This window comes from Gymnogyps californianus, chromosome 10 (assembly GCF_018139145.2).
Source record: "Gymnogyps californianus isolate 813 chromosome 10, ASM1813914v2, whole genome shotgun sequence".
NCBI classification, from domain to species: Eukaryota; Metazoa; Chordata; class Aves; order Accipitriformes; family Cathartidae; genus Gymnogyps; species Gymnogyps californianus.
Genome location: NC_059480.1, coordinates 2,842,827 through 2,870,749, shown reverse-complemented (window position 1 = coordinate 2,870,749; position 27,923 = coordinate 2,842,827). Strand labels below are relative to the sequence as shown.

Genomic DNA, 27,923 nt, shown 5'->3' with positions numbered 1-27,923 from the left:
TCCAGGGGAATTTTGGCCTTTTCAACTTTCACGTAAAACTTTAAGATCATACAAACCTAAAAAATGATCTTGATTAAGGAGGTGGGGGGAAGGCACCCCTTCTCCAAGTGTTTGAGGATTTCTCCTTGGCTGCTAAGGGTTTGTGTTGGGTAAAGAAACACTCCTAACAAACCAGCATTCTTTTCCACATGATCAGAGCTAACCGGCCCCCCTGCAGGCAAAATGACCAATCAAATCAGCTTCAGATGAAAACCAACTCCCCCCAGCACTATAAACGCAGGAATGAGACATACAAACCCATTTTTTAATTTAAAAAAAAAAAAAAAAAAGAAAAGAGCTCTCTACCAACCACTTGTGGGGAGTTTCTTGCCAGTGCTGGGACCAATACACAAGACCAGCCCAGTCCCTCTCCTGGAGCCCAGGTACTCCCTTTCTCCTGCACACAAACCTTTCGAAGACCGGTAAGTACACAAAACAATCTTAATTTTTTTTCTTTTTCTTATTGTACAATTAGAAGTTGTTCTGTCATTCTTTAAGCAAAGAAATCAAAGTTGTTTTCAGGGCACTGAGTTTTATTTCTAAAGCTTGCTAAATTAAGTATCACCTTAAACAAAATAGTTTCTGATTTTCCCCCCTCAAAAAGGAGAAAATGCTCTCTCAGATGACCATAGTCCTAACAGCATACAGAGCAAAACCAAAGTCATCGTGCAGTATTTTTTCAGAAAGTTTTCAAGATAAACAGGGCTGGAAAGACTCTGCAACGCTCTGCAAACAGAGAGCATTTGCAAGCCTCCAGCTAGGGTAGCCGGGTGTTACCCGACCAAGTGTTACGAAAAAGTCATCCTCACCTTCTTGCTGCATTCACCGCAACTCAGCATTTAACTTCAGTTCCATCACGAATTAAAGAAATGAGCTTCACCTCTTCAAGCCTGCTTTTACCATCTCTAATTATACCTCACACCTTCAATCATTTTCAATCAAGGCATTCTCTGTGCTTATGAACACATTGTGAGCTAGCTCCACTGCCCAGGAAACCATGCACAGGCATCGAGTATGAACTCCAACATCCTAGAAAACTGTCATTCTAGAGAAGCCACTGGGAAGTTTGCATCACATAGGGCAGGACTGCTCTTCAAAAACAGCAAGTTCCACAAAAACGGATGGCAACAGACTTCTACTTACTACAGTCTTACATCAAACAAAATCCTCCCTCTTAACTGTAAATTTACTCCTCCATTAGCAATACTTAATTTTGCATTTAAGTTTCTCTATAAGGATTTAATATATACTAGCATATTTTAAAGCCTTAAACAACATTTTAGCAAAGTCTTGGTAAAGTTTTTCTGCTTCTCTAAAGCTGGCCAGACTAGTTGGTCCGCTCAGATGCTACTTCATAATCAAGAACTAGGGTTCATATGCATCCTCACAGTATTTTCAGCATGCTGTACTATGTGAAAATATATTATGCACAAAATAGAGCACTACAGATATCCCCAAAAATCAAGTAAATAAGCAGCCTTGCTTTCTGTACTATAAAAAGACATACTCTCCCATTTTACCAAAATTTGGGGGGTGTCCTTTTTTTTTTTTAAAGTGCATTCCATAGTAAACTGTCACAGAAGGTCAAAAGTACGAGCTCTCACATCCTATACTTTGTGACACTTTGAAAAGTATGGCTTGGGCTCAACAAGTTACAGTTCCCATTTTTACAAGACTTACTTATATACATAAGTCCTGAAAACTGTTACCTTAATTCTGCAGACTGCTCAGAAAAACCAGTTTTGTCACAAACTACTCCCATTCATCTCAATGAGGCATTAACTACAAAACCTAGAAGGACAAACATGTTTGAAATTTTAACTATCCTACTAACAACTGTAGCATAAGCTTTCAACCAAAGCACTTATTCTAACTGAATTACTTCCTACATTTCTAAGATTGTGCCCTAATGTAAGTTATATGATCCAATCATGTCATCACTACCGGAAAAAACCTTCATTTCCTAATATTAATGTCAGAGCATCTCAAGGATTGTTATTTTTAGATTGAATGGCAATACTGAGATTTTAATAGCATGAAAGTGCCTTTAAAGAAAACAATAAACTTAGTTTGTCCTTGTTGCAAAGTGCAGAGGCAGCAACACATCTGAATGATCACAGCTTAGAGTACAGAGATGATGTTTAAATCTGAAACTAGTACAAGATTATGCGGACCCAGGTCAAGCAAAGAGGGAATGTACACATTCCCAGAGGGGCATGCCAGCACCACCTGGGTTCTAATAAATCTTCAAATTATGCTACAGTTGTAAGCAGTTTTTGCAAACAGCAGGTCCTCTTGACTATTTTGCTGTCATAACGAAGCAGTGCACTACAAACTGCCTCAAATCCCTTCCAAGGTCAATTAGAACAGATTTTGTTAAGAGCTGAAGTTGGGCAGGTAGGGCAGCACTGCAGAAGTCTTCCCTGAACACAGCTCCACGTAAAGGCATTCAGGCTCCTAAAAAGGTTGCAGGTGCATTAGTGTACTGAGCTGAAAACAGGCTGGAAGTGTCACTTTAAATGCCTTCAACTGAGAAGGCAAACAAAAAGAAAGTGAAGACACTGCTGCGAATGAGTCCCCCTGCAATCCTACCAGAGTCTTAACAGCTGAGCTTCTGCTGTCAAGAGAAAGGCTAAGCAAGAGGAAGAGGAAAGCAACATAGTGGCATGAAGCAGCAATGTGACAAAGACCTGTTACAACACAAGGAAGATTATCTCAATCAAAAAGGCAAAGCGTGAGAGATCAGCGTGCTGGATCATGAATTTCAGAAATGCAAGCGATATCCTAGAGCTGTAAGGCAAGGTTTTATTACACATAAATCATTAGCAAGCCAGGTCAGTTTACAACCTGTCTGACTGCTAGGAAAAGGGAAACTGTGACTTTGATTTAAAAAGGTAGTACTCACCCTACCTTGACTTGTCTTGGAAGAGTGTATAGAAGAAAGAAGCCAGAATGAGGGACAATGATGGTAAAGAGATTTAAAAAAAGCTAAGAACTGACATACACACTGGAGTTGGTGATAATCATTTAATTTTCAATAGACTGGAAACTGGAAGGATTAGACACACTGAATGCATGATAAAAAGACTGGTCAACATGCCAAAAGAGGTTTAGAAAAGTAATTTCTGACAGTTCCTGTCTTTCCAGTCAAGGGCTATCAGCTGGGAGATGGATAGAGAAGGAACACCCCAGAGCTACAACAGTTTCACAATGCAGGAACCAGGAAAAGCAAAACCAGACAAACAGCATAACATAAAGGTTAAGAGATTACACTAGACAAACCTGGATTAGAAACACAGTACGTATTTAGCAGTGGAGATGAGTATTCTCCAACAAACAATGCAGAATTTCTTCTTTTCAAGTCAAAGTTGGATGTCTTTCCTAAAACATGCACTGTTTGAAACTGAGATTAATGTGGGGACATCAAGGACCATGCCAGACAGGGGATCAGATCAGATGGTCCAAATTGTACTTTACAACTTCATTAATTTATCACTAACAAGGAAAGAAGGTATTCATATTTTTTACTACAGTGGGCAAGGAAAGGAGTAGACAGAAGACAATAATTCTTTTTAAATTCAAAGTCACATCTACTCTTAAGTTGATTGTGCTTTTGAGAATACAGAGGACCGATCCTCCAGCCTGAGTAAACTATTTCTCACAGGGCAGTTGTTCTTCTACCTCTTACTCTAAACCAATTACATTGCTCTCGGAGCCTATTTGCAGTTTCTTACCCATTTTTCCCACCCCAAGAAGTTGAGACTCTTGTGGCTCTTAAAGCCATCAATAGCTTTTGCAAAAAAACAGTTTTCAAACTCAAGCTTACACACTTCCAATGCTATCACTGCCATCGAATTATATACCTAATATTTTAAACAGTCCTAGACAAGAAAAATCAGAGGCCTATATCAAATGAGAACAGAGCAGTAACCTGGTTAATGACAGCAGGCAAGCTCCCCTGCTGGGAGTCTCAAGGAGCAGAGACACAGGACTGTTGTGAAATGTGCTGCTGGGGGCTAATGGTTCTCCTTCTCAAGTACCTTCAAAATCTGTCAGTAATGGATCCTCCTCCATGGAAAAGATCCCAAGTAACCTGACGGTGAACACTGACTACATTTTTTCAGAGCTTTAAGTCAACATTAAGTAATTAATCACCACCCTAGAAAGCTCCTTAATCAACAAAATTGAGATACTGCAATGCTGATAGCATTTTGCTCTGAGTGAAGTCTGTGGCGCTCAAACATGCTACCTTAGCATTGATGTGTGGAAGATCTGAAGCGTAGCCAATAAAAATGTACCACATTAAATATGTTTTTCCTTTTTCTCTTAATGTATGTAACACTGTAGATAAGGCTTCTGTCACCAGTCAGTATCAGATTCATTCTCACAGCATATGTTTGTTTTGCAAACCCATATTACTTGGAGGCTATTAAGCAGACGCTGCCCTCAAAGTACCATGAGAGTTCACACGAACACACTAGTTTTGGTTTTGTGTTTTGGTTTGGGGGGGGGGGAAGGTTTCCCGCCCAAGAATGCATGATGTTTACATCCAGAGGCATTTTGTTCTGTAAGTGTTCTCCTCTGTTCAAACAAGGCAGTGCTTCTTGTGAGTACTGCTTATTCTAAGATGCTAAAACCAAGGCATCATCCACAGCTCATTTTGAGCATGGTCCCCATCATCCTTCCCATTCAGACACACCCATTTTCCAGCTCCTTCAAGGCATCCAGAAGGGCTCTTCTAAATCTTAGCACAAGGACTCCGCTCTGATTAGTAGACAAGCCACTAATCAACTGGTTCCTGAAGCATTTAAAATTGTATTCAGGTTATCGTAAATTCTGTAACAGTGCAGCAAGACTGAAAACTGTCATTTAGAGCGCTATATAGTAGACCAAAGATCAAACTCAGATGAAGGCGGGGGTTCACGCTATAAACTGAATGGACTATGATCAGAATCCCCCAAGAAAAGCAGCCTGGTACTATTGACCAGGAGAATCTCAGTAAGCCCACTGTATTCTTTGGCACAGGGAGCGGTTTCAAAATATTCCTTCTAGGAGATGTGAACTGGAAAATAAAAATGAGGGGAAAAACACCAAATTCCACTCAGGCCACCACCTACTCTACCTCCTTTGACTACAGCATAGATAGAAGAAATAGCTGGATGGTTTTGAGACCCTACAGAAGGAAAGAAAAATGAAAATTTAGCTAAATATTCACTGTGATGTCAGTTCTCATACTTCAGTATTCATTAAGCACAAGTAAAAGGAAAAGAGAATGTTCTGTAATTACTAAAATTTGGTATCAAGATCAAGTAAACAGTCATGAAAACTGCTGGTTTACAAAATCAAAGATCACAAGAAAGATTTTTACCTTTCATAAATTCATTCTGAAGTTCAGGATCCTTAGATCTAATGCATTTCAAGATAAAACTAAGACGGCACTCTTGGGGGGGGGAAAATCCAATTCTTCTAGCCTGTTTGTACACTTGTATTACACACTGAAACAGTCATAATTCAGAGAAAGGTAAAAATTGATAGGAAACTAACAAAACTGACTAAATACACCATGTATAATTATGATTTGCAGAATTTAAATATATTTTTTAAATCCTCTGTTGTTCTACAAACAAGCTTCCTCACAACCTTCTTTAAGTAGGTTGTACACATTATGAAGTCTCTATTTTACATGAACCCATATTTAATCTGTCCCAGGTGAACTTTAAATCCATAAATTTTATAAATACTGGATGTTTGAGTGGCCAGTGTCTTTTCAAAAGACACTCAGCATCTCTGACAAGTTTGACAAGTTTCGAGGTTTAAAAGTAAACAAAAGGAACCTAACATGTCAAATACCTACAAGTATCCATTTTGCTTCCCACATTTGCAATTCCACCTCCACCCCCTAATTCCCATACACTTGCTGTCCTATTTTCTTATTTGGTCACTAATAAAAAATACACTGCTTAGGCAGACTAGACTTCAAATTATGTCACAGTGTATTTTCAGTACTGGTCTCCTGCCCTCTTTTTACCTGATCCTTACATAAACAGCCTCAGACTCCCAGAAGCAGTTCTGCCCTGAATACTGTAATTCTGCTTAACTGGACATGGTAGGTGCAGACAGCAGTCATTTCCTGAGCTAGGGAAGTCTGAAAGGGCTACTAGGTAAACTACAGCATTCCCCTAAAATGCATAAACATGTTAGAGAAATAATATAATAAACATTATTTCCATAGTACTATTGTTAATAGTATTCATAATAGTATCAGTAAACTATTATACTCTGCTAAAAAAGTTACAAAAACTGATATAATCAGACAAAATTCAGTTTCTTGTCAGATAGAGTATGCCTAATCCCATCCCACTCACCCCTAAAGAATTAAAGCATGAGACTCAAACATAAATTTAGGAAGGTGAAGTATGAAAGTTATATTTAAACAACTAAGCAGGGAAAATTTGAGAAGTAGTCAGATTTTTAAACTTAATCTTTTTTAGCAAAGTATTACCACAAACAGTGGTAAATTCCTCTCCAGGCTCCTGACTTAATCTTCTCTGGATTGCAATGTATAAGCCCTCCTTTGTTGGCGGCAGTATTTCAGCCCCTGCTGATGTGTCAAAAACTGTGAACGTTAGGCAAAATACAAATCTGCTGCATTGTATCACATTTTTTCCTTTTTTCTCTTTTCTAGAAGATGACAACAGATATGATAGAGTGCAATAACACCAAATCCAGTGCTCCCCTCCTGACCCAAAGATACCTGAGGATGGTGACCAAGGATGGACACAGCACATTCCAGATGGATGGTGCCCAAGGAAAAGGTCTGGCATACCTCCGAGATGCATGGGGAATATTAATGGACATGCGCTGGAGATGGATGATGCTTGTCTTTTCTGCTTCTTTTGTCATTCACTGGCTAGTCTTTGCAGTGCTTTGGTATTTGCTGGCTGAGATGAATGGGGACCTGGAGCTGGACCATGATGCTCCACCTGACAACCACACTATATGTGTCAAGTACATCACGAGTTTTACAGCTGCTTTCTCCTTCTCACTGGAGACGCAACTCACAATTGGTTACGGCACTATGTTCCCAAGCGGGGACTGTCCCAGTGCTATTGCACTGCTTGCAATACAGATGGTCCTGGGGCTCATGCTGGAAGCCTTCATCACAGGTAATCCTTCATATTTAATCTTTAAATAAAATAGGTGTAACAATTAGATTTAAGAAATGGAGCTAGAAATAAATAGTGATCATACTGATATCTGAAAGAACAATTAAGTCAGTCACTACAAGGATGATGAGATTTTGGCTATGTAGTAGTAAAAGTTAAACACCTTTCATTAACAAAAGACATAAATTAGGCGATATCAAGATTTGGACTTGAGAGTTCCACTATTCATTGGACAATACTCATGGCAGATCCCCACTTATCACTCTCAATCACTTATTCTTTATACCATTATCTCTCCAAGTTTTTTCCATGGAATTACAACATTTAAAGTCAATTTGGTTTGATTTTAAGGTTTACTTCTGTCTAGCTGAAGTATTTTTGTTGATCTTTAACTCAGTGTTTAAGTATTCCTCAGTACCCGATGTAATGGAAATTTTTACAATGTCACAGCTATTTTGAGGTATTTTAAGTTATTTAAAATAATTTTCAGGTTTAAAGTATTTCAAAAGACTTTAAAAATACACAGGTTAGTTTACTGTGTACAAAGAAAGAGCTTCTCCCGTGGTAGCACACCAAGATCAGGTACTATTACCAATTACAGTAAATCGGGGCAAGCTAACAGCTCTCCTTCCTACAGCTACAGTTCACTGTCCAAATTATTAGTAAGTGAAAATAGTTTAGAAAAAGCAGCATTTTAGGAAAGCTATACTTTTTAAACAAAAACGGGTTACTGTGGTGCCAGCCTAGAAGTTTTCAAACATGCAGGCTGAGGCTAGAAAGACCATGTCCACCCAAGCCTGCTTCTGCTCCTTTGGACTGTTTCACAGAGCTTGGAGGCTGCAGGGAACCAACCCAGGTACGGTGCTCGTATTCAGTTTGTTCTTCTCCGTGATGCAGGTGCTTTCGTGGCAAAGATCGCCCGACCAAAGAATCGGGCATTCTCCATCCGCTTCACCCGCTCTGCTGTAGTGACATACACCGAGGGGAAGCCATACCTTATGTTCCAGGTGGCCAACACACGCTCCAGCCCACTGACTAGCGTCCAGATTTCTGCTATACTTTACCAAGAAGAAGAGAATGGGCAGCTGCACCAAACTAGTGTTGACTTCCACCTAGACAGCGTTACTTTGGATGAGTGTCCTTTTTTCATTTTTCCACTGACCTACTACCATTCAATCACTCCATCCAGCCCCCTGGCTGCTCTCCTCCAAAGAGAAGCTGCTCACCATTTTGAGCTGGTCGTCTTTCTATCAGCTGTGCAGGAGGGCACAGGAGAAACGTGTCAAAGGAGAACATCCTACCTCCCCTCAGAGATCATGCTGTACCATCGCTTCGCCTCCATGCTAGCCCGCAATGTCAAAGGTGAATATCAGATCAAGATGGAGAATTTTGACAAGACTATTCCTGAGCTCCCAGCTGCAGCTGACTCAAAGAGTCCAAAAAGGACTGACAAGGAGATCCGCATCAATGGACAGCATGCCGACAGCTTCCAGCTCTCCGAGACTGGCCTCACAGAATAGAGAGAACAGACTTTGAACTTTGTGCTTTTTTAATTATTATTACATTAACTGTCAGGTTCCATTTACAACCTTCTTTCCTTGCCTGCCCTGCCATCTTCTAGTGATCTTTCTCTTGTACTCCCATCCGTTTGATTACAACATGATATGCACAGTAAAGAGAACTGGTGTGCACGTGTAAGCTGAGGAGAGGCTGAATTAGCCACCCTGGACAAAGTCAGGTACAAGAATCTCAAACCTAATTCTTGGAAATTAAAAGAGCTACCTGCTGAATTCACCAGACTATGATTAAAGCCGCACTGACCCTGAAAGGAGAGACCTTCAAAACTCCCAAAGCTGACCAAAATCATAATTAACCAGCTTGTGACAAAACAGACAACAATACAAAAGAAAAATCTTAGTCAAAACCGATACGGGGTCATTCAGTAAATACACTAGTTCTGGGATAAGCAACTCTGTTCATCCAAGATCCTAATTTTTCTATTCTCATAACAGTTTGGGGATAGAGAGTTATATCAGTTTTCAGATGGCTGAATTCACTCTTAGAAAGTACTGCCAATCTCTCATGGCAGTGAAAAGCACTCCTGCTGTGCTTATTAAGCAAAACTGTAAATACTAACTGTAGTTCTTCATTCTGCCAAATAAGAGAACATCTCATTTCAAGACAGGTCTATGAAGACACTATCAAAAAATCTTGATGTAGATGACAAATGCTGCAGTGGAAATTTTTTCATATTTGGAAACACTGAATAAATTATTTAGCAGTGGAAAACAGACTATTCTAAATGAATTAATGTACTTTTTTTAAAAGGACGATACATTTCACAGGTTCTCACCTTTGCGCTGCTTGTTTCAAGTAGATCTGACCCAGAAGGATGCACTATATACACAAGAAGTAGAACTGCATCCATTTATATTTTATGCTTTTTAACATCAATATTTGCCTGTACACACAGCACAAAAATATTTAGAGACACTTGAATCAATTTTAAAATAAAAAATTAAAACAAACTATACATGAGACTTCTGTATTTAAGTGCCTCATAATCCTATTGCAATTAAGACACTGTTCTGAAGCTCCTAAATAATTTAAGAAGCTAAAGGATAAACATAACGATGGATAATTATTTCCAAGCTCTCAACAAAAGCAGTGCCTATTACGGGTTCATACTTGAACAGTCAAGTATCAAAATAAAGTAAAAGTTATCTTTCAAAGGTAAAAGACTTTTCCCAGAAACCAAGATGGCATAAATAGCAATTTTCATTGACAACATCATAATACACTACCAAATATGCTTCCTTTTAACTTCACTGAAGTGGTCAGCAGCAGGAAAAATGGTCTCAAGCTACCTGATGAGATACTGTTTAACTGAATTTTCTCAAGCCCCAAAACTCTGTTAACTGAAGAGCGTTCACAACCCGAAAGAGGTTAGCAAAAAGCGACTTTGTTTTAGGGTCTGCGGAAATGGGAAGCAGCCCCATAGAAGCATTTCACACAGTGAAGGGGAACGAGGCAGAAGGCCCATGCTTTCATTGCAATTCACCTCTCATTCCAAATTGTTCAAGAATTGCCTCCCCACATTCCAGACCTCAGACAGATCTGGTTTTATCACAGACACACTCCAAATCTCTGGTTTTAAATTTATGTAAAAGCATTCATGAATATTGTGAACCTTGGAGAGCAACACACTATCAAGTTACATTGCCTTCATCTTAGCTGTTGACCCATATGCAGTCTAAAGATCCCTTTTCCACCCTCATATAAGCACCACTAATTTTTCAGTATTTCTTGCAAGTGTTATTTCCACATTCTCTACCATTATAAGACGTTGAGAAGAGTCCTACAAATTAAGAACCAGTGCAAGAGCAGTAGAATAGATTCCTGTGTCAAGTCTGAAATAACCATTTAGGAAAAAAGAGCAGTATTTGCATGAGGTACTGTTTTTCCCCATATATCACACACTCCAGTCACAGACAAACCAATTGTTCTAAAATTCAGATGCACAATCTCAACAGGACAGTAGTATAATCTCACCATTTAGAGCCAAAGCTATAAAAAGCTATTTCTAATTTCAATTAATGTCTAATCGAAGTGTGGGCTGCTTCGTTTGGTTTCTAAATGACTTGATACTTTAAAGTTGTCCCGTTTTTTAAATCATTTTCTATTTATAGATTTGGCTTAAAAGGAGGTACAACAGTAAGTATAAAAAATTGTTTAGTATACATTAAATGCAATCTTCAAATATTACATTTTGGAATGTAAAGCTGAAGTAAATTAGACAAACACAACCGTGTAGTTACTTCAGAGCAGCTGCAGAACAAGGGGGAGACAAAATATCCCTATTGCTTTTACAGTTCCAGAGAACTGGTGAACCATGGATGTCTGATAAAGTATTGGAAATATGCCATGGCCCAAATTGGAATACAAGCCTAGAAAAATTGCTGATGGGCTCTGATGCAACAAAACTGCACTCTACGCTTTGACTAACATTGCAAGAGCAAGCTGGTGATGAACCTTCTTTGGATGCTCTTCCTGCTAGCGAGGTAGGGGAGGAAAAACAAGCCAGGCAGAGTAAGGGAAAGTACGATTCAAAGACATTCAACATCCTTTTTATAGTCACTTGAACACCCTTTTTATATTCAAGTCTTCTTAACCTAACCAAAAAATACACATTAAGAACACAATCAGGTTCCACAACTGACTTACTAAATGTCTTGTTTAATCTACATTACAATTATTTACTACCAGTGTGTAATTGCTGGTAACTAATCAAATCCCCTCTGCTACTAAGCTGGTATTAGTCAAGAGGCTGCACAGAAAATTAAGCAGCTTTCGTGGAGTTCTAAAAGACAGCCATGATCAAGAAAACAACTTGCTCATTTTCTTTGCTAATGGCCTCAGCCTTCCAGAAGCTATTTGGGTTCTCAATGAAGCCTGTCAGAACTGTGACAATCTGCAACAGAAACTCGCAAATACTTTGTGCATCTTCAATTTGCATACTGAAACTAGTAACAGATATTGTTTATGCTGCGAATCAGTCAAATGTGAACTTGCAAACCGTTGTGAGCACTGAAAAAGCAATCATTAATTTTTAAGAACAGCATATTGATCATATTTGAGAAGTAATTCTTTGTTGAAGGTCTACTACCTTTTTAATCTCATGATTTTTGAGGGATTCTTGCATTGTCATCCATTATGAATGCCCAGAAGAGTTTAATATTTGATCTCTTATTAATTCTGTAATGTGATCACCCAGAACAGAGAACATGAAAAAGCTAGCAACTCAGTAAATTATGTAATTTGATGCTAATCCAAGGCCCTATGAAAGAGCAATGAAAAACTGAAGCAGAATAAAGTTAGAGAATAAAATCCTAAACTAAGGAATTTAACCAGGGTAACAGAAACCAATATATGCATCTGCATGTTAGCCTGAATTATAAACTGCATGTCAATTCACTCGATCTTTCTGCTTCCACTGTTTTGTGTGGCACACTAGTGCTTGGTATTAACGCGGGACTTCTTTTGGCACATCTGTAACCCTATCTCACACTCAAAATATTTTGTCATTGGAAAGCCTTTACATAACAGTAACTATTTGTTCATTAATCAAGGCTTGAGTCAAAACAGACCAACATCTGCTGTTAACATTTTTGTGCTCTTCATCTTATTTCTCTTTGAAGGTAAAGAGGAGAGAAATGGTCCTCCCACTTATTGGAACATTAATATGAAAACATAAACTACTACTGTTAAAACAATTTTTTTATACTAAAACTTCAGAAAGATTGCAGGTCTCTTGCCTCTATCATACTGTGCTACAGAGCTTTTAGCCAAATAAGATCAAACTAGAAGAGAAATAGAACAAGAGACTTAAGAGGGGCAATCAGGTACTACAGAAAGCTTCACGATTTGAGAATAAGCACACCATCCCTCACAACGAACCAGGACTTCCAACAAAGCACATGGGGACACCATCTTCTCTAGAAAATGATTCACAGAAGATGCATTCCAAAGTTCTGATAACTAGCAGTTGCTACAAACAAGACATGCTCTATACTAGCTGAAGCATTAACCTCCACATTCAGGCAGAAGTCAGGTTCAGTAAGAACACTTTGCATACTGTAAATTCTTCTCAATTTCAACCGAGGGACACATCTCATCCTAAACTGACACGCAATATTTTTTATCACCGTCTAAATCAGAAATGTGGTACGTTCTATAGTCTGGATCTGGAAGTGTTGTAATTTTATCACAAGAACAGGAAGGAGCTAAATAAATAAAACTGAATCAACTGTGGTAGCGATTACTTCTACATCAGTTTGTCTTTTGTAAAAAATGCAGTCCTGAATTCTCAGTAGTACTTATTTTTTCCTATTTTCATTTTTTTTCCAAAAGGTCTCCAAATATAAAGACACACTGAAAGTCCGAAGTCTCACTACTGGCATTTAAAGATGGACAATCTCAGACCAATCTCAAGTTATTTTTCAGAGTAACCTCTTTTTAAGGAAAACAAGCAACATCTTAGTTTTGTGTTAACTTTCAACCTAAAAAGCAGAAAAATAAAAGCACTCTTTAAAATACATGAAAAAGAATTCCTACATGGAGAGAGGATTGGGAGGGCTTTGAAAGTAAACATGGTAATTTAAGACTCCTAAGGCATGTGCTACCATGGTAATCTGGAAGATTATTAAAATGGCAACTTACACTCAAAAAAATATTGACAGCTAAGCAGGGATTAAAATACATTCCTGTCAACTTTTAATTGCAACTGAATCTCCTTGGTTTTGTTTATCTTGAAATTCAACCTGCAATTGTCTTTTCTGACCTATGCTTTATCAATGTGTTCACTAAGGAGGATATTTAGCCAAGACTCCTTCAGCAAAGACCAAAAGATCCTCTGGGTCCTAAAAAGACAAGACTCATTGTCAGCAAGCTTTTACTAGCACAAAACCTCTCACTAAGCACAGCTGTGGTACATGCATGTGGAAACATGCCACAGAGAAAGAGCAAGGCCATATCAGAGAACAATCAATGCATGATCCCACAAAGCAGAAAATCACTGCGGTTACCACATAACCAATTGATAGAGGAGAACTTCCTTGAATGTTCTTACCACTCTCAGAATACAGATTTTACCTAAATGGGTATGTTCCATCACCAAGATGACAACCCACTCCAGTTCAAGTTCAGGTGAATGTTCAAACAGACATACTGGGTCACAATTAAGGACCCAGTATTTTGCCTGAACGTGGCCAGTGTGAAGCATTTAAGAAACAGAATAGGAGAGGAATGGCAGAGCGGGGGACCAAATGATAACCTGAATGAGCAGAAGATTTGTATGATGACTTAAACTAATTTGACAGACAGTAAATCCATCAGCATGGGAACCTCAGAACATTGCTGCTGGGATCTACCTCACACTAGCAAGCATTCAAAAAAATTAACAGTTCACATGGTCCAGAAGTCCTAGGTACCAAAATGGCACATGCCAGGAATGTTTAAAAGCTGCCCTGAAAAGGCATACTGCCACAGCACACCTGTTAATCAGTACAGACTCCTTTCACAGAGGTACAGGAATTTAGTTCCAGCTGTAGAAATCACATTTTAATTGAATAAACAGAACCTACTTACTGCAGATTTTTCTTATCTAAAACATATAAATGTCTAATAGTGAAAACAACGCAAAATAAAAAACCCAACACTGAGAACACATTTAGGTAACCTAGCACAGTATCATGAATCTCATATCAACAAAATCAACAAGTATTGGAGCAGTAAGAAAGGTTTATGTACATATATATAGGTCCCTTCCCCAAAACACACCCTGCTCCTCCCTCCCATTTTCTACCCATACAGTAACAAAACCATACCTGGATCTTTTCGCCCTGGTTTTTCAAAGCGTCTGTCTCCCCTAGAAAGGCAGAACAGAAGTTTCAAATAAGGTTTTGGAACTACTGCACTCATTTTAGGTATGATTTTTGTTGTTGTTGTTGTTTACTTGGTAGGGGGCCTTTTGAAAAATCAGAGTTTGATGGACAGTCTCTTTAAAGGTCTAAGTGACAACTCAAATTTTCAGGAACACTGATACGCACACAGCCTTTGGCAACTAGGTATGTTTTGAAATGTGACCCTAAGTACTGTCAACAATGTTGAGACTAAAATTGAAGCAAATCCTTTAGCAATCCATATTTTCACCCATCATTTCCACTGCAACTGTCATAATTTATATTCTCTTAAAGTAGTTCCTTCTTCCCAGGAACTCAGCAGAAAAATTCTTTGCAAAAACACTCTTTTACTTGCTCCTGAGTTTCTAGATACATTACTGTGTTGACTCTAACTTAGAAATTCAGACACTCCACTCACAGATACACCTAATCACCTTTCCTAAAGTGTTTTTATGAAGTCAAAAGGCACAAATGGAAGCTGAGCAGATGTATGCAAAAAACTTTAAGGGCTAGAGTTCTGTTACCTTTCCTCCCAACTCTGTGATCTGTGCATTTCCCTGCCCCCTCCTCGCCCAAATCCACCCTCCACTTCATCAAAACTTCTTTGGTAGAAACCGCTTTCTCCTCGGCCTCTGCCTGAAAAGACAAAAAACACAAGTGTTTGTACAAATAATAATAGAAGTTGAAAGAGTCAGATAGGTTTCCCTTCCCTGGTGTCCCTGTGAACTAATCTCGCAGTCTTAAGCCCCAGTGAAATTATCTGGGGCAAAGGGAAAAAGGAACAAAGACTGAAGAAAGAGTCTTATGTAAAAATTCTTATCAAGAAGCACAAGATCAGACAGAACAGGCAAAAAATTCTGAAATAAATACTATGCAGAAAAACACAGAAAACAGATACTTACCCAACAGAAATTACCGAACAAGGATGCATTGTTCACACAACATCCACACAGTACATGTGTACTTTACCCTCATAAAAATCAGATCACTTTTAACAGCGGAATCCAGTATAATGGTACTGCACTGCAGATGTACTCATAATTACTGCTGTCAAGGTTAATAAGGGAGAAGAAAGCTTCACCACTCTTCCGTTCTAGTGATTCCCAGCAGAAATCTCCCCCAGGAGCAGTGGGGAGAAAAGAAGGATCACAGGATGGGTATAGGCAGGACAGCATGAAGAACCCCAATAGCTACATAATAAAAATTATGCTCCTCACTTTTTCAAGAAATGATTCTCCGTAGGTGGCTACCAAGTATCAAGCCTCAAGCCAAAAAGTTACAGATGTATCCTCAAGTAAAGCATCTTGAAGCACATCTTCACGGTTTGGGTAGGCGTGGGGTGTTTGGTTAAAAAAAGAAAAAAAACACAACAGAAAAACAACACCCACACACATCCCCAGACCTTCAAGATAGCTTCCAGCACTGGTTAGATTAATGGCTGGGGTGAAGTTTCCAGATCTACAAAAGATAAACACCACTTCACGAAGTGCTACAGCAGAAGAAATGGGAGGTTTTTATCAGCTAACTTACCATTTCAAGTATCTCATGGAAAGAAGACAAGCAAGTGAAACATCAATCAGCTGGTTGTCAGGAAAATTCCTTTCCTACATACACATGCAGTCTGCAGAGTCAAGTCCAAGAACCTAAAAAGCACTTGATAAAGGGAATTCTTGGCTGTGAAACTATCACAAACCTCTATCCTTCCATATTTCTCTCTTCCTGGCTTCAAGAAAACAAACACCTCAAAGGATGAGGTGCAAACCAGGCCAGGGATCTGGAGGAATAAGACAGAATGACCAAATGAAACAGGAAATAAGCACCTTGGGAACAGACTCCAGTCTCTGCAGTCTTCTGAAGAAACTAATAACAAGCCTCTACATCTAAAATCTGAAGACCTCTGGATGCATCAAGGAACTGTACATATTTCAGCATCTTATGAAAAGAGGCTCTAAAAAATGGAAATAATTAAGGCAGTTGTGACAGTTTCTCTACTATTCTATACCAAATCTCTTGGGGGGGTGGGGGGGAAGTTGCTTTCCAGGCCGAGAAAAAGAAAAGTGATCCCCAGATAATCCAGTTAGGTTCCTTAAATACACACTGATTCCCTATCGGGCAGTACAGGTTGCACAGTGTATAAGGAAGCCACAAAGTTAGTGTCTGTACAATTTCTCCTTCTGCTTCAGAAATGGGATTTAAACATCCTCTTTGGACAAACCTATCCTGTTCCTAGCACCAGCAAAGCAGTTCAGTGGCAGACCTACCTGTCACAGAGATGCGGACTTCCTTACCACAGAGTTTTGAGGATGTTTACGTTCAGATGCAGACTGGACAAACTCACAGAAGATAACACCAAGATTTACTAAACACAGAGACCACATCTGGTTCAGGAAATACACTGAGCTGCAAATGTCTGGAAGATGAGCATATATGTGATGCTTCTTCACCCTTGTATTTTTTTACACAGCCCTTATTCTCTTGCCAAGGTGTCTTCTTCTGGCTGTTGCTAGAGACAGACTATTGAGTTAAACAAGCCTTTGCCTGATTCAGCATAGCTGTTCTTACACAAACTCAGGTGGAGACAGAGGAGTTGACTGAGCACTCAAGGCAAGAGAGGAGAGATTACCATCACACCTATGACTGTAGTAGAAACATGAATACTTTCACTATAGCAAGCCTGATACTACAAAGATGACCATAGTCACAAGTGCAAAACAAGTTGCAAAGGCAAGAAACAGTAAAGATGCGATGCAACATCAAAAGTAGCACAATGTTTATCCAGTTAAGGCATTATGGGTCCCCTAAAATCCTGGGAAAGGACTCCAAGCTGTTACTCTTCACAAATAAAGCCCAGGAAAGTTTAAGCATCTCGTGCAATGGCAATCTTTGCCTAGTTTCTTCACTACAGGAAAGCTCTCTTCCTTCCTCTCACAGGAGGTAATAAAGCAAAAGCAGTTCAGAAGAGAAAGCCACAGGCAGGCAGAGTCAAAACAGAACAAAGGCACTGACTCATCTCGTGTCTCTGAGGTAGTGGAGGTGGAAAGTTGCATACACTTTTCCAACAGAAACAAAACTGGTTGTCCTTTTCTGGTTTTTTACAGTGAGCGACAGCAACATTTGTAGTGTTCCCCTTGCAGTGTGAGCAAGCGTGAATGCACACCAATTACTGATAGCAGACACACAATTAGCAGAGCCAGAAGGCTGGCGATATGGGAGATTTCATCAGCAAATACAGCAAGTGTCCTGTATAAGGGGAAGAACAGAATCAGAGTTGTTTTAACAGCAGCATGGCTTATGGCAGCTTTAAAAGCATGTGAAACAGCCGCCTGAGAAACCTCTCTCCACTTACCCCCCTCTACGTCACGGTTCATCAGTATTTCAGTTGTGCTCAGCCACCAAAATGGTCTGAATTAAAAGATAACCTTGCAGAAGATCCAAACAAATGATCTCAGCAATTCAGTTTAAGGCTGCCTGTGGAGCCACACTACTCAACTCCCAGCTGTACTGGTACCACATAGTACTGGACAGGGCCCATTTAAGCCACTTTTGCCCTGGTTGTGTTGCCACTCTCTTCCACTGCATTCTACAAGGCACACTGTCCAGGTGCGGTAACAAGATGTGCCCATTCAACAGTACCCAGTAGAATTACATGTACAACTCCAGCAGAAACCAAGTAGACCACTGCGTGAGAAGCACACTGCATTACAACAGATCCTACCAAGCTACAGAAGATAAGTAGCTAGTTCAGGAAAACCATGGTGTACAAAGTCAGTTACTCAGCACATATTAGGTAGATGAGTCTGACCTGAAAGTGCACACTAGGACACAGCTAATACTGATAACAGAACATATGAAAAATGGAGAGAATAAAACTGCACATATAAGCACGCTGTTCGCCATTCTGTTTCTGTACTGCTTGGCTTTTGAGCCTAATAAATCTAGAACGACATGCTTATTTTAAATAGAATGCCACTTCCAAAAAAATGCCTGGCACATGAGGAGCAGACTTTCTAAGTGTAGGTGTTGCGCAAAGTATTGAACGCAAAGTCAATAGATGTCAATAAACCCTTCCGTTTAAGAACTGAATGGAGCAGCTGTGTCATTTGTATTTCAGTAATTCCTTAAAAACCTCAGAATGAGGACCTCAATCCACTGGATATTGTAATCCTAACAGCCAAAAGTCTCTAACCTGAAAAACAGACAAGTCTGAATTTAAGTAAAAAATACAAGATGCAAGCAAGAGGACAAGAAGCAGCACACACTGCCATTCTAATTGTCATTACAAAAGAAAAACCCAACACAATACAACAAGCAAATTCGTGAAGTTACAGCATGACTGGAGTTTAGGATCTACAATTATAGCCATAATACTGTGTGGGAAGAGCAGGATAACTGCAGTTCAACTACTGCTGCTTAGGTGTGAGAACTTTCCACTTTCACACCATTTACACACTTTCCAACAGTAGCAAAGACAGATTACAAAGGGGAAAGAGCTCTAATGGGAAGCAAAGTACCGTTCACAAGGGTCTTAACCAAAAAGGAGAACAGCTACAAAACAAGGTGTCTGTAAGCTTACAGCCCATTCCAGGGACTATTTAAATCTCTCCTGTCTGAGGCTCTTATTCATGAATGTTGACATTCCAGTCCCGCCAGCACAAAGCGCAGGGCTTAACTGCACACCACAGGGAGCTCCCAGGAAAACAAGTCAATTAGAAAAAAGGTCACGTGCAAGTACTTGGTTTCTTTAGAGAATGTAACTTCAGAACTAAATAAAATGTTTCGGATTTATGTCTCCACACAAGACACATACAGTATTAGGGATGGCAGCTGCACACTGCAAATGGTTTTTAACAGTACCACCAAGTTGGATTTCAGCACACAGTCATAAAAATTTTAAACAAAAAAAATCAAAGCAACTTCCACGCAGTAATCATTTTCACATCAGCTAAACGTAATCATTGTCAGTAAGACTTGGGGTGACTACTGAGAAAATATTTACTGAGTGTTATGTTGTAGTTTTAAATACTGATAAGGAAAGTCACATTTAGAGTTCTAACAATAACCTTCCTTTACCAGCAGTTCATTTGTTCTTCCCTTTGCCAATCTGTCACAGATTCCCTCTCACGCTCCCAAACGCTGGAACAGAATTCTGTGATTTGTGCCTCAGTGAGGGAACTTAATTAACAAATCTAATCGTACATGCAAATTCTTCCCTGAAGTTACTGTTGTGCAAGTCACTTCAAGACAATAATCTTGTTTTGGTAAAGCTGAAGCCCACATTTGATCAGCAGCAGCTTTGTTGCCTACAATGATGTAAAGTTCATGAAAAACACCAGATAATGTTTTGAACCCAGGCAATTTTGCAATGCAATAAAGAAAAGTGTTTTCCAACTGTTAAGTGAAGCAGTTCATTTAGTGAACAAACTCCGAAGAAATTCCAAGTCCTTTTCACTGTAACTTGAAAAAACAGAACTGCATTTAAAGCTTGCTACTTGCAAGTAACACGTTAGTCTTGTAAGTTAGAAGTCAACAGTCCTACACTGAGCTTTTCATAAGTAACTATTAGAACCGAAGTCCTTAATTACAAGAATATCACGTGTATAATTATGAAAAAATGTACAATTTTGTCCTGGCAGAAGCCCTAATTTGTTTGTTGAGATATAGAAACTTTGGGAAGACTCATCATGCCTAAAGCCCAAGACTAATTGCTCATGGAAAGAAAAGGGAAAGAGTGGAAGAAACAAGCAGCAACCAGGATGAATGAGAGAGGGAAAGCTCAGTAATTTACCGAATAAATTTACTGGAGAAATGTGTCCCTTACAGCTTAGCAGAAGTAAGAATGACAGAGTAGCCTAACAAGCACAGCATATAACGATTTGTACAAATTAAGAGAATAAGATCAAATGAGGATGAAAGATAAGTGAGAAAGACGAATTTTGCAACAAAAGTTCTTGAGCTAATATTTCTTAACATATCTTAAAAATGAAGTATGAAAAAACAGGAATATATGCAGTAAAAGCTTTCAAACAGTCTTAATAATACTGCATAAATTTTAAGTTCTGTCCACTAAAGTGTAATGAATCAAACTTCATTGCCAAACAAAATTTCCATGCATACAAATAGATTCAATAATAGAATTACTGGGTTAGAAGCCATATTCTGCCACATTTAATCCTATGACCTCACTGAAAGTAGTGGGGGCAATTTAAAAAGTAACCCACTGCTCACTACATAAGGATGACATCCATTGTTAATGGTACAGCAAAAGAGAAAGGAAAATTTGACAAAAGAAAAATAGAGAGTTTGGCAAATTAGAAATGGTCAAGGTATCTTGACATTGAAACTAGATAGCACACTGGTGGTCATATGATCTCAAATCACCAAGTTTTAAGCAGCATTCATTTCATTTGCAGAATTAAGCCTTAACGCATCTAAAAAAATAGCCAATACATGTATTCCTAGCAAAAGTGAAACATGGATGGTAGCAATGCAATACGCACATTAAAAGCGCACAGCAAAAAGGCAACAGCTTTCAAATGTACAACAGAAATATAACAAGGTATATATAACTAAGAGTGTCACCCCATATCTATATAAGTGCGCACACTTTTTTTTTTTAATTAAGCCCTGAGCATTTGGGCAAAGAAAATGATAAATAAAGAAGGGGAAGTGACAGGGAAACCCGGGGACAGCCTCATAAAAGTTTAAATGTATATGCCTTAGCTGGGAAGCAATCACAAGAGGACAGATGACAATCTACAAATATCTGAAAGAAGTAAGCCAAGAAGAAAGCAGGATTAAGGAATGAGAACAGAAATGAAAGAATAAATTAAGTCAGAGCAAATTCTGGTCAACCATTTAATTATGTATGGAAGTGATTTCTGAAGATGTTATTGAATATATCACCAGTTAAGGACATTTAGAATTAAATTAGAAAGCACCTGCAAAGACAGAGGTTACATGATTAATTACTCCTGATGATATTTCCAAGTTACTAGCTTCTTAGTATTCTAAATGTAACCCATCATATTTATATATAAAACCCCCAAAATAGTGTTCACAACAGTATGCACATTGAAAGGGAACTGCTAAGATAAATTTTGGATTTAACAATTTGTTTTTAATCTAGTGATACAGCTTGAGGACATTTTCTCAATTCATTTGCAAATGTCTGAAGTGATCCAGGATGAGACATCGACTATAGAGCTGCACTAAAATTAGCACAACTCAAATTTCTCCCAAATTCAATGATGTCTTTCCATTAACCTTCTCTTATTTATTCTCAGGATGTTAATAAATAAAAATGACTTTTCAGAACACTGAACACTACCTACTACAATTTTAATGTTTTAAATACTTTTGTGGATTCTTCTCCCCTTTCCCTATAAATTGGTTTTATACCTTTAATAAAGTTATTTCTGACAATTCTGAACCAAAAAATTTCCTATTCCACCTCAAAACTACCTCTCCCTTTTGCTTTCCACACCCACCAATCTGACAAAGGCACATAACACAGGTACTGGATGTGCACTAAGGTGTGCAGAACGATCACTAAACACAATATTCATTCTCTAACACCACCTTATTGGAAAGGTTTCAAAGCTTTCAGGGAAAAGAAACTGGGCATGAGAAAATCTGGCTATAACCAAGCTCCATCTAACATCTTTCAGAAGTTTTAACCTGGATCACCTGCATACATTGCAGCACATCCCACTGACAGCTCACCTCGACCTCTAGAGGAACTTCGACCTCGAGGAGCCCCTACCACCGTTCCTCCTCCACGTCCCGTCAACCGCAGGACAGCAGCACTGTTTACAGACATCGAGAAATTTCTCTGCCAAGAAGAAGAAAGAGCCAAGGTGAGATTCTACTTAAAAAACAAAACGAGAAACACTTACCATTATCCTAAATTTTGCTTAATATCAGCTTTGCTTATGTTCATTACACATTCTCTACAACTAACACTAACAAGGAAAAGGGTTCCTTGGAGACAGGACTAGCTGAAGCAGTCTATAAAAGGATCTTGGTCAATATTAGTGCTTCCAAGTTACTTACCTGAAATTTCCATGCTCTGAAGGTAGCAAGCGAGCACCTACTCCTTCATCAGATGATTCCAGCACAGAAGTGATTAAAACATCAGCAGCTTTAAACACCACCATTCAGTTGCAAAAAGAGATTGGCACCTGCCTATACCTGACATCATTAATTAATACCAATTCTAAACTTACTTCTTAAGCAAAGCAGGAAGATGAGAAGAGCAACAGAACTTGAATAAAATTATATTTACCAATCTCCTTTGCAGAAATAAGTTTCTTTTCTCTAAATATATCATAGGAGTAACATGGTTTAGGGAAAACTAAGTGTATTTAAGACTTCTTAAATTTAAGTGATACTCATTTTACTAAGACAATAAACACCAGTAAAATTCAACTTGATTTTAATATGAAATAATTGCTAAAGAAAAAGCTATTTCAATAAAGAATGGATAATTATAACCAACTCTGGCCCCATTCTCTGAGCACATATAGTTGGAAAACTGGGCCAAAGAATTCAAGAGCACATTCAGAAACATTAACAAGCAAACCTGAATTCACACACACTTTCTGAATGCAAGTTTTAAATAATTAGAATGCAAAGGACTCCAAACAGCTGTTATATCAGGCTTCTTGATAGGAACTTAATGGAGGCAGATTGCTTACGTGAACTCATCTGAATTACTACGACTTTGAAGGTCTTCAGAGAACAATGAGACAAGCAATTATATACTATTTAAAATCTAAATGGCTAACAAAGCCAACAGACATCTGAAGGAGTTTTAACTCATTTCAGAAACAAGCCTAATTGCTTGATATGTTCTTCCTACAAAGTAGATCTTCCTTCAAGAGCGAATTGGTAACTAAGTAGACTTGAGGGAAAAAAAAATCCAGTCATGCATGGCAAAATAGCAAGGTCAGCCTCCAGTAAATATGATTCTATTTTCCTAGCTAGCTCTTAGAAGTTTAAAGTAACCATTTCAACAGCAAGTCAAAATGAAACACCTCCATTTGCCTCTAAGCAAGTCACCACCTTTCCTGCTGTTGATACTGCTGCTTTTTTGTGAAGCAGTGAAATATTTTACTACAGAAACAACTTTAAGCTATCGATCAGATTCACTGTCTTGCATAGAAGATTCCTTAATTTTTGATGCCTTATTTTTCCAATAAGAACAAAATAGTAATCTCACTTCCTTTTCCAATTTTTTTTTTTTTTTATTTGACTTGTCTGCCTAAACTCTGAACAAATTCTCCCTCCCCTCTGTAAACCTTGCTGTGGTGAAGATGCAATCCTTGTAATGTGCATAGTGACAATAATCCACATGGTAAGGTCACAATAACTAACAAAAAAGCAAAGTCAAAATAGCAAAAAACACCCTACTATTGATTAGTATACTACTTCAGTGTCCATCCCTGACAATGTACACCAAAGAGCAAAGCTGCCCCAAAACAGGGGCTCAACTAATTCTTTAGTAGCAAATGAAAGATGTCCCAAGAAACAGATGTCAGAAACATAACCAATGAGGACACAAAAAAAAATCTCCATTATATTCAGCAAGAGCTTGAGACTCCCTTACTCCACAAGCAGATAAGATTAAGACAACTGAATTCTTTCCTAATGTAAATAGGAATAAGGGGGGCAGGGGGGAAAGGCAAAGGAACATGTGTTCAATATTGCCAGTGGTCAGTGGTAGAAACCTCTGTTAGAACTATCTGCAGAAACCTTCTTTTCTTCTAAAGAGAGTTCCCTGGAAACAGACCTTAGACAAATCTACGATATCATATAACAAAACTTACTACAAGGTGAATCAGTTGAGCTCTAGATTAGCTCAGCATCCTTATCACCAGGAAAGTGACATTCTACATAAAAAGGACAAAGAGGACCAGCAATTCTGTCCAAAGTATATCCATGTCCTGTAATTGGGAATACTGTAGCCGTAAATATCTGACTAGCTAAATTCCAAAGGACTAAACAAATTAAAGATTAAATTCATATACCTGACATCATCTATCATCCACCTCTAGATAACGCAACTTTAAATCAGCTTGAGACAAGTTCTTCCTGGACATACTACACATAGAACTACAATGCCATCAGGTGCATAACTCTCAGGTTGCAACAAGAATTGCTCTGAATTCAAGCCTGGAGTAAGCCTGACTGGTTCAGCTTCAACTGAACACTACCCCGAAGTACATGTGTTCTGATCAGCCTGTCCTCTACAGGACTCCCAAATCTCCGTCCCTGAAGTTCTGAGAGGATAATACTACCTTCAGCATTCATGCAGGGGGCACAAAGGTGTTTTAAACTCTTTTATCCACCTTAGGTAAAAGAGCTTTCCTGCACCACAACTAGCAGCAAAGCCATTCATATTCACCTCAAGATCACTCCTGAACATGATTTCTGATGATGAACAATGTTTATTATGTCATGGGGAACAAATACCAGGAATTTCTGGTAGCTCAGATAATGCCATTCCCTTGGTATCTCAAATCAGTCGGGGGGGGGGGGGGGAAGATCTTCAGACAAGAAAAACCAGATTGTTCACATCCTCTGGGTCCCCAGAAACCATTAAAGGAAAGACTTTCTTAAAAAGGGAATATAGACCTCTTCTTTCAGATTAAGATTTTTGTGGAAACTGTCAAGAACTGTTAAGCCGACCATGAAGACTCCTGTATGATTACAGGTGAAAAGGAGCAGGAAAAAAGCGACACAGTGCACACCAACTCCTCAGAAGTTTTCAAGACTGATGAAACACTGGGCACTGCAGCAGAGGACCACCTATCCCTGAAGCTCAGCAGCACTTACCATCTCATCTGTATCAAGAGGCTACTCAGCGCATTTTCAATACCACAGCCTTAAACTTGTATTATTCCTCTTGGAGAGTATCTTGACAATCATCAGAAGTCAATGACCCCTTTAACTGTAAAAGGCTTGTAGTTTACTCTCTGAAGGACTCTACTATGCATCAGCAAAAAAATATGCCTAAAGGTATTTAACACCAAGGTTCAATATTTTGGTGTGCTACTATATGTCTGGCTGACCATTTCCTGGGCTTGCTGCCTGATTCCCTCCTGTTCCCCCTGGAGAACGAGAGCTGGGCTAAAATTTCCCATAAAAGCATATTCTCAAACTCAGTTGCCTTTTAAAACTAACGATGACACAAAGTGCCTACAGTGTATTCACATGAACTTAAATACGACTGCTGATGAAAAGCTAAACTATTAGCATCTCATGTCAAAGTATAGCATCCTAAAAAGACACAAGAAATATGAATCAACTCTGAAGAGGAAGGAATTCCAGAAGAGGTGAAGAGGATATGCCAGAATACCCAGGCACAAAAGGATGATGAAAAATTCAAGAATACAATACCATGGGGCAAAGGAAGGAAGGTGCTCTGAAATCTTGAGAAACCAATACTAACACTCCCCACGCCTGCAAAAATCAAATTACACTCAAGTCAGTAAAAATACTCGGCTTTCCATTAGAAAAGAAACAAACAAAAAAAAAATCAAACCACAGTATTCTGAAGTAAGAAAAGTGCTAAGAAACATGACAAACCAGAGAGCAACTGCAAAATCAGAAGTTCTGACAGCCATAAAGAGGGAATCAATTCAGAGTCAAAAGTCAGAGGCATTTATCCAGAGGGGGGTGGACAGTTTTCTCTGCTATGAATCAAATTTAAAGCAAGTGCTTTCGAACTACTCAGATCAGTCACCCTTGAAATGGAATCTTTGTGGACTACCTGTTCTCACTCTTATCTTATTCACCTATAGAGACCAAATAAGGAAATAATCAAGTAACTACTTACATACAAAGTAGCTGAGTACTGCACTTTCCTAAGAAATGTCAACAGTCAAAAAACTTCAACACTTCTCCAAAGACCACAAAACTGAAGTTAAAGAATTTAGACACTTCTATTACAACACAGAAGGTGGTCCAAAAACTGTAGAAAAAGTTTCACTGATCTGAAAATGCTGTGTACTTAAACAGGTAATACTTCCCAGAAGAGGATGCTGGATTTAACAAGTTAACTGTCTGCCATCAACAGAACATCGTATGAGAAATATTTGTTCAAATTTAGGATAATAATTGAGCATGAATGGAATTTAAACTTTATGCTAACACAATATGCTTTCATAATTTCCTTCCCTGAAATCTACTAATCTCATATTTTATGTTTTTTAATGGAGGTGTACTCTTTATTTTGCTTTTACACTAACGACAATCTAAAGATTTTTTTAAAAAAAGGATACAAACCTGTTCTTCTTCTGTAAAAGGTACAAGTGCCAGTGGTGGCAGGGGCTCCTCTTGTAAAATAGGCAGAAACTCCTTATCCAGAAGGTCTGAAGGTATCTGTATGAAAGGAAAATATCATACAAATATACCCGAGTATTTCCATTTCAGGGATGATGCCACACACTTTGATTCACAAAAAATTTTTTATCCTGCCAACTCTGTCTCCATCTACCCAGTACACCAGTACTTCCAATAACATTTTTTGGGGGTGGGTGTAACTCCACTGCAAATTTACACCCCCTAGAAAAAAAATTCTTATAGATCAAACATCCAAAGCATCCATCACCCACAACTGTAATATGTGAAGTAACAAGATCACATACATCAGAATTCAAACTTCCACACTACTACAGCTCAAATGTGAACCAAGTCAAATTTCATCTGGTAAATTTAAAAAGTATTGCCTTAACTTCAATGCACTTTTTATAGCCAGATTTTTATTTATATATCAACAAAACTACCATATATAGCACAGAGGTTGTATTTGATTTAAAGTCAGCATTTCCAATTTACAACCAACAAGGAGAGTAAAACAAAAAAAAGTAAAGTGAAACTATAGGTATGGATTTATTAAGTAGAGAACATTGATGATTTAAATCAAAATAAATTTTAGCACTAATTTTTAATCAGTCCATCATTAGATGGAAGCTCCATCAGCAGAAGTAACCTTGAGCATGTGGACAAGAAGCTGCAATTACAGCCAAGTGAGCTCTAATTATGCCAACAAAGAACTGTTTCAAAAATACCTAGTTCACAATACTACAGATAAAGACTTCTCCCAATTTTCATTGAAGCAAAGCAACCTATGGTTTTATTTTTTCATTTGGGTATACGCTTGCAGAAGTCTTCCTGCTTTCAGAGTATCTTTTAATCAGAGATGCAACTTTTCCTAGTCTTCAGCCAGTAAAGATTAAAGATGACACAGTGAAAA

The 27,923-nt window shown here is 38.5% G+C and overlaps 2 protein-coding genes across 7 annotated transcripts in view; one reads left to right on the top strand and one right to left on the bottom strand.

Annotated features, from left to right (window-relative positions):
* The window catches only part of GIGYF2 (GRB10 interacting GYF protein 2), an 80,979-nt gene that overhangs the window by 36,276 nt on the left and 16,780 nt on the right, over nucleotides 1–27,923 (bottom strand). For all 6 annotated transcript variants that reach the window (XM_050902892.1, XM_050902893.1, XM_050902897.1 and 3 more), the window contains exons 4-7: nucleotides 26,954–27,049; nucleotides 22,388–22,496; nucleotides 15,190–15,301; nucleotides 14,591–14,631 (exon numbers count right to left, since the gene is read on the bottom strand). In XM_050902892.1, the coding sequence (XP_050758849.1) occupies nucleotides 14,591–14,631; nucleotides 15,190–15,301; nucleotides 22,388–22,496; nucleotides 26,954–27,049 (358 nt within the window). The remainder of the gene's footprint in view (nucleotides 1–14,590; nucleotides 14,632–15,189; nucleotides 15,302–22,387; nucleotides 22,497–26,953; nucleotides 27,050–27,923) is intronic.
* KCNJ13 (potassium inwardly rectifying channel subfamily J member 13) lies at nucleotides 283–8,725 on the top strand. The gene is given in 4 exon segments (XM_050902908.1): nucleotides 283–336; nucleotides 339–461; nucleotides 6,725–7,205; nucleotides 8,103–8,725. Coding segments are annotated over 4 exon segments (1,281 nt in total).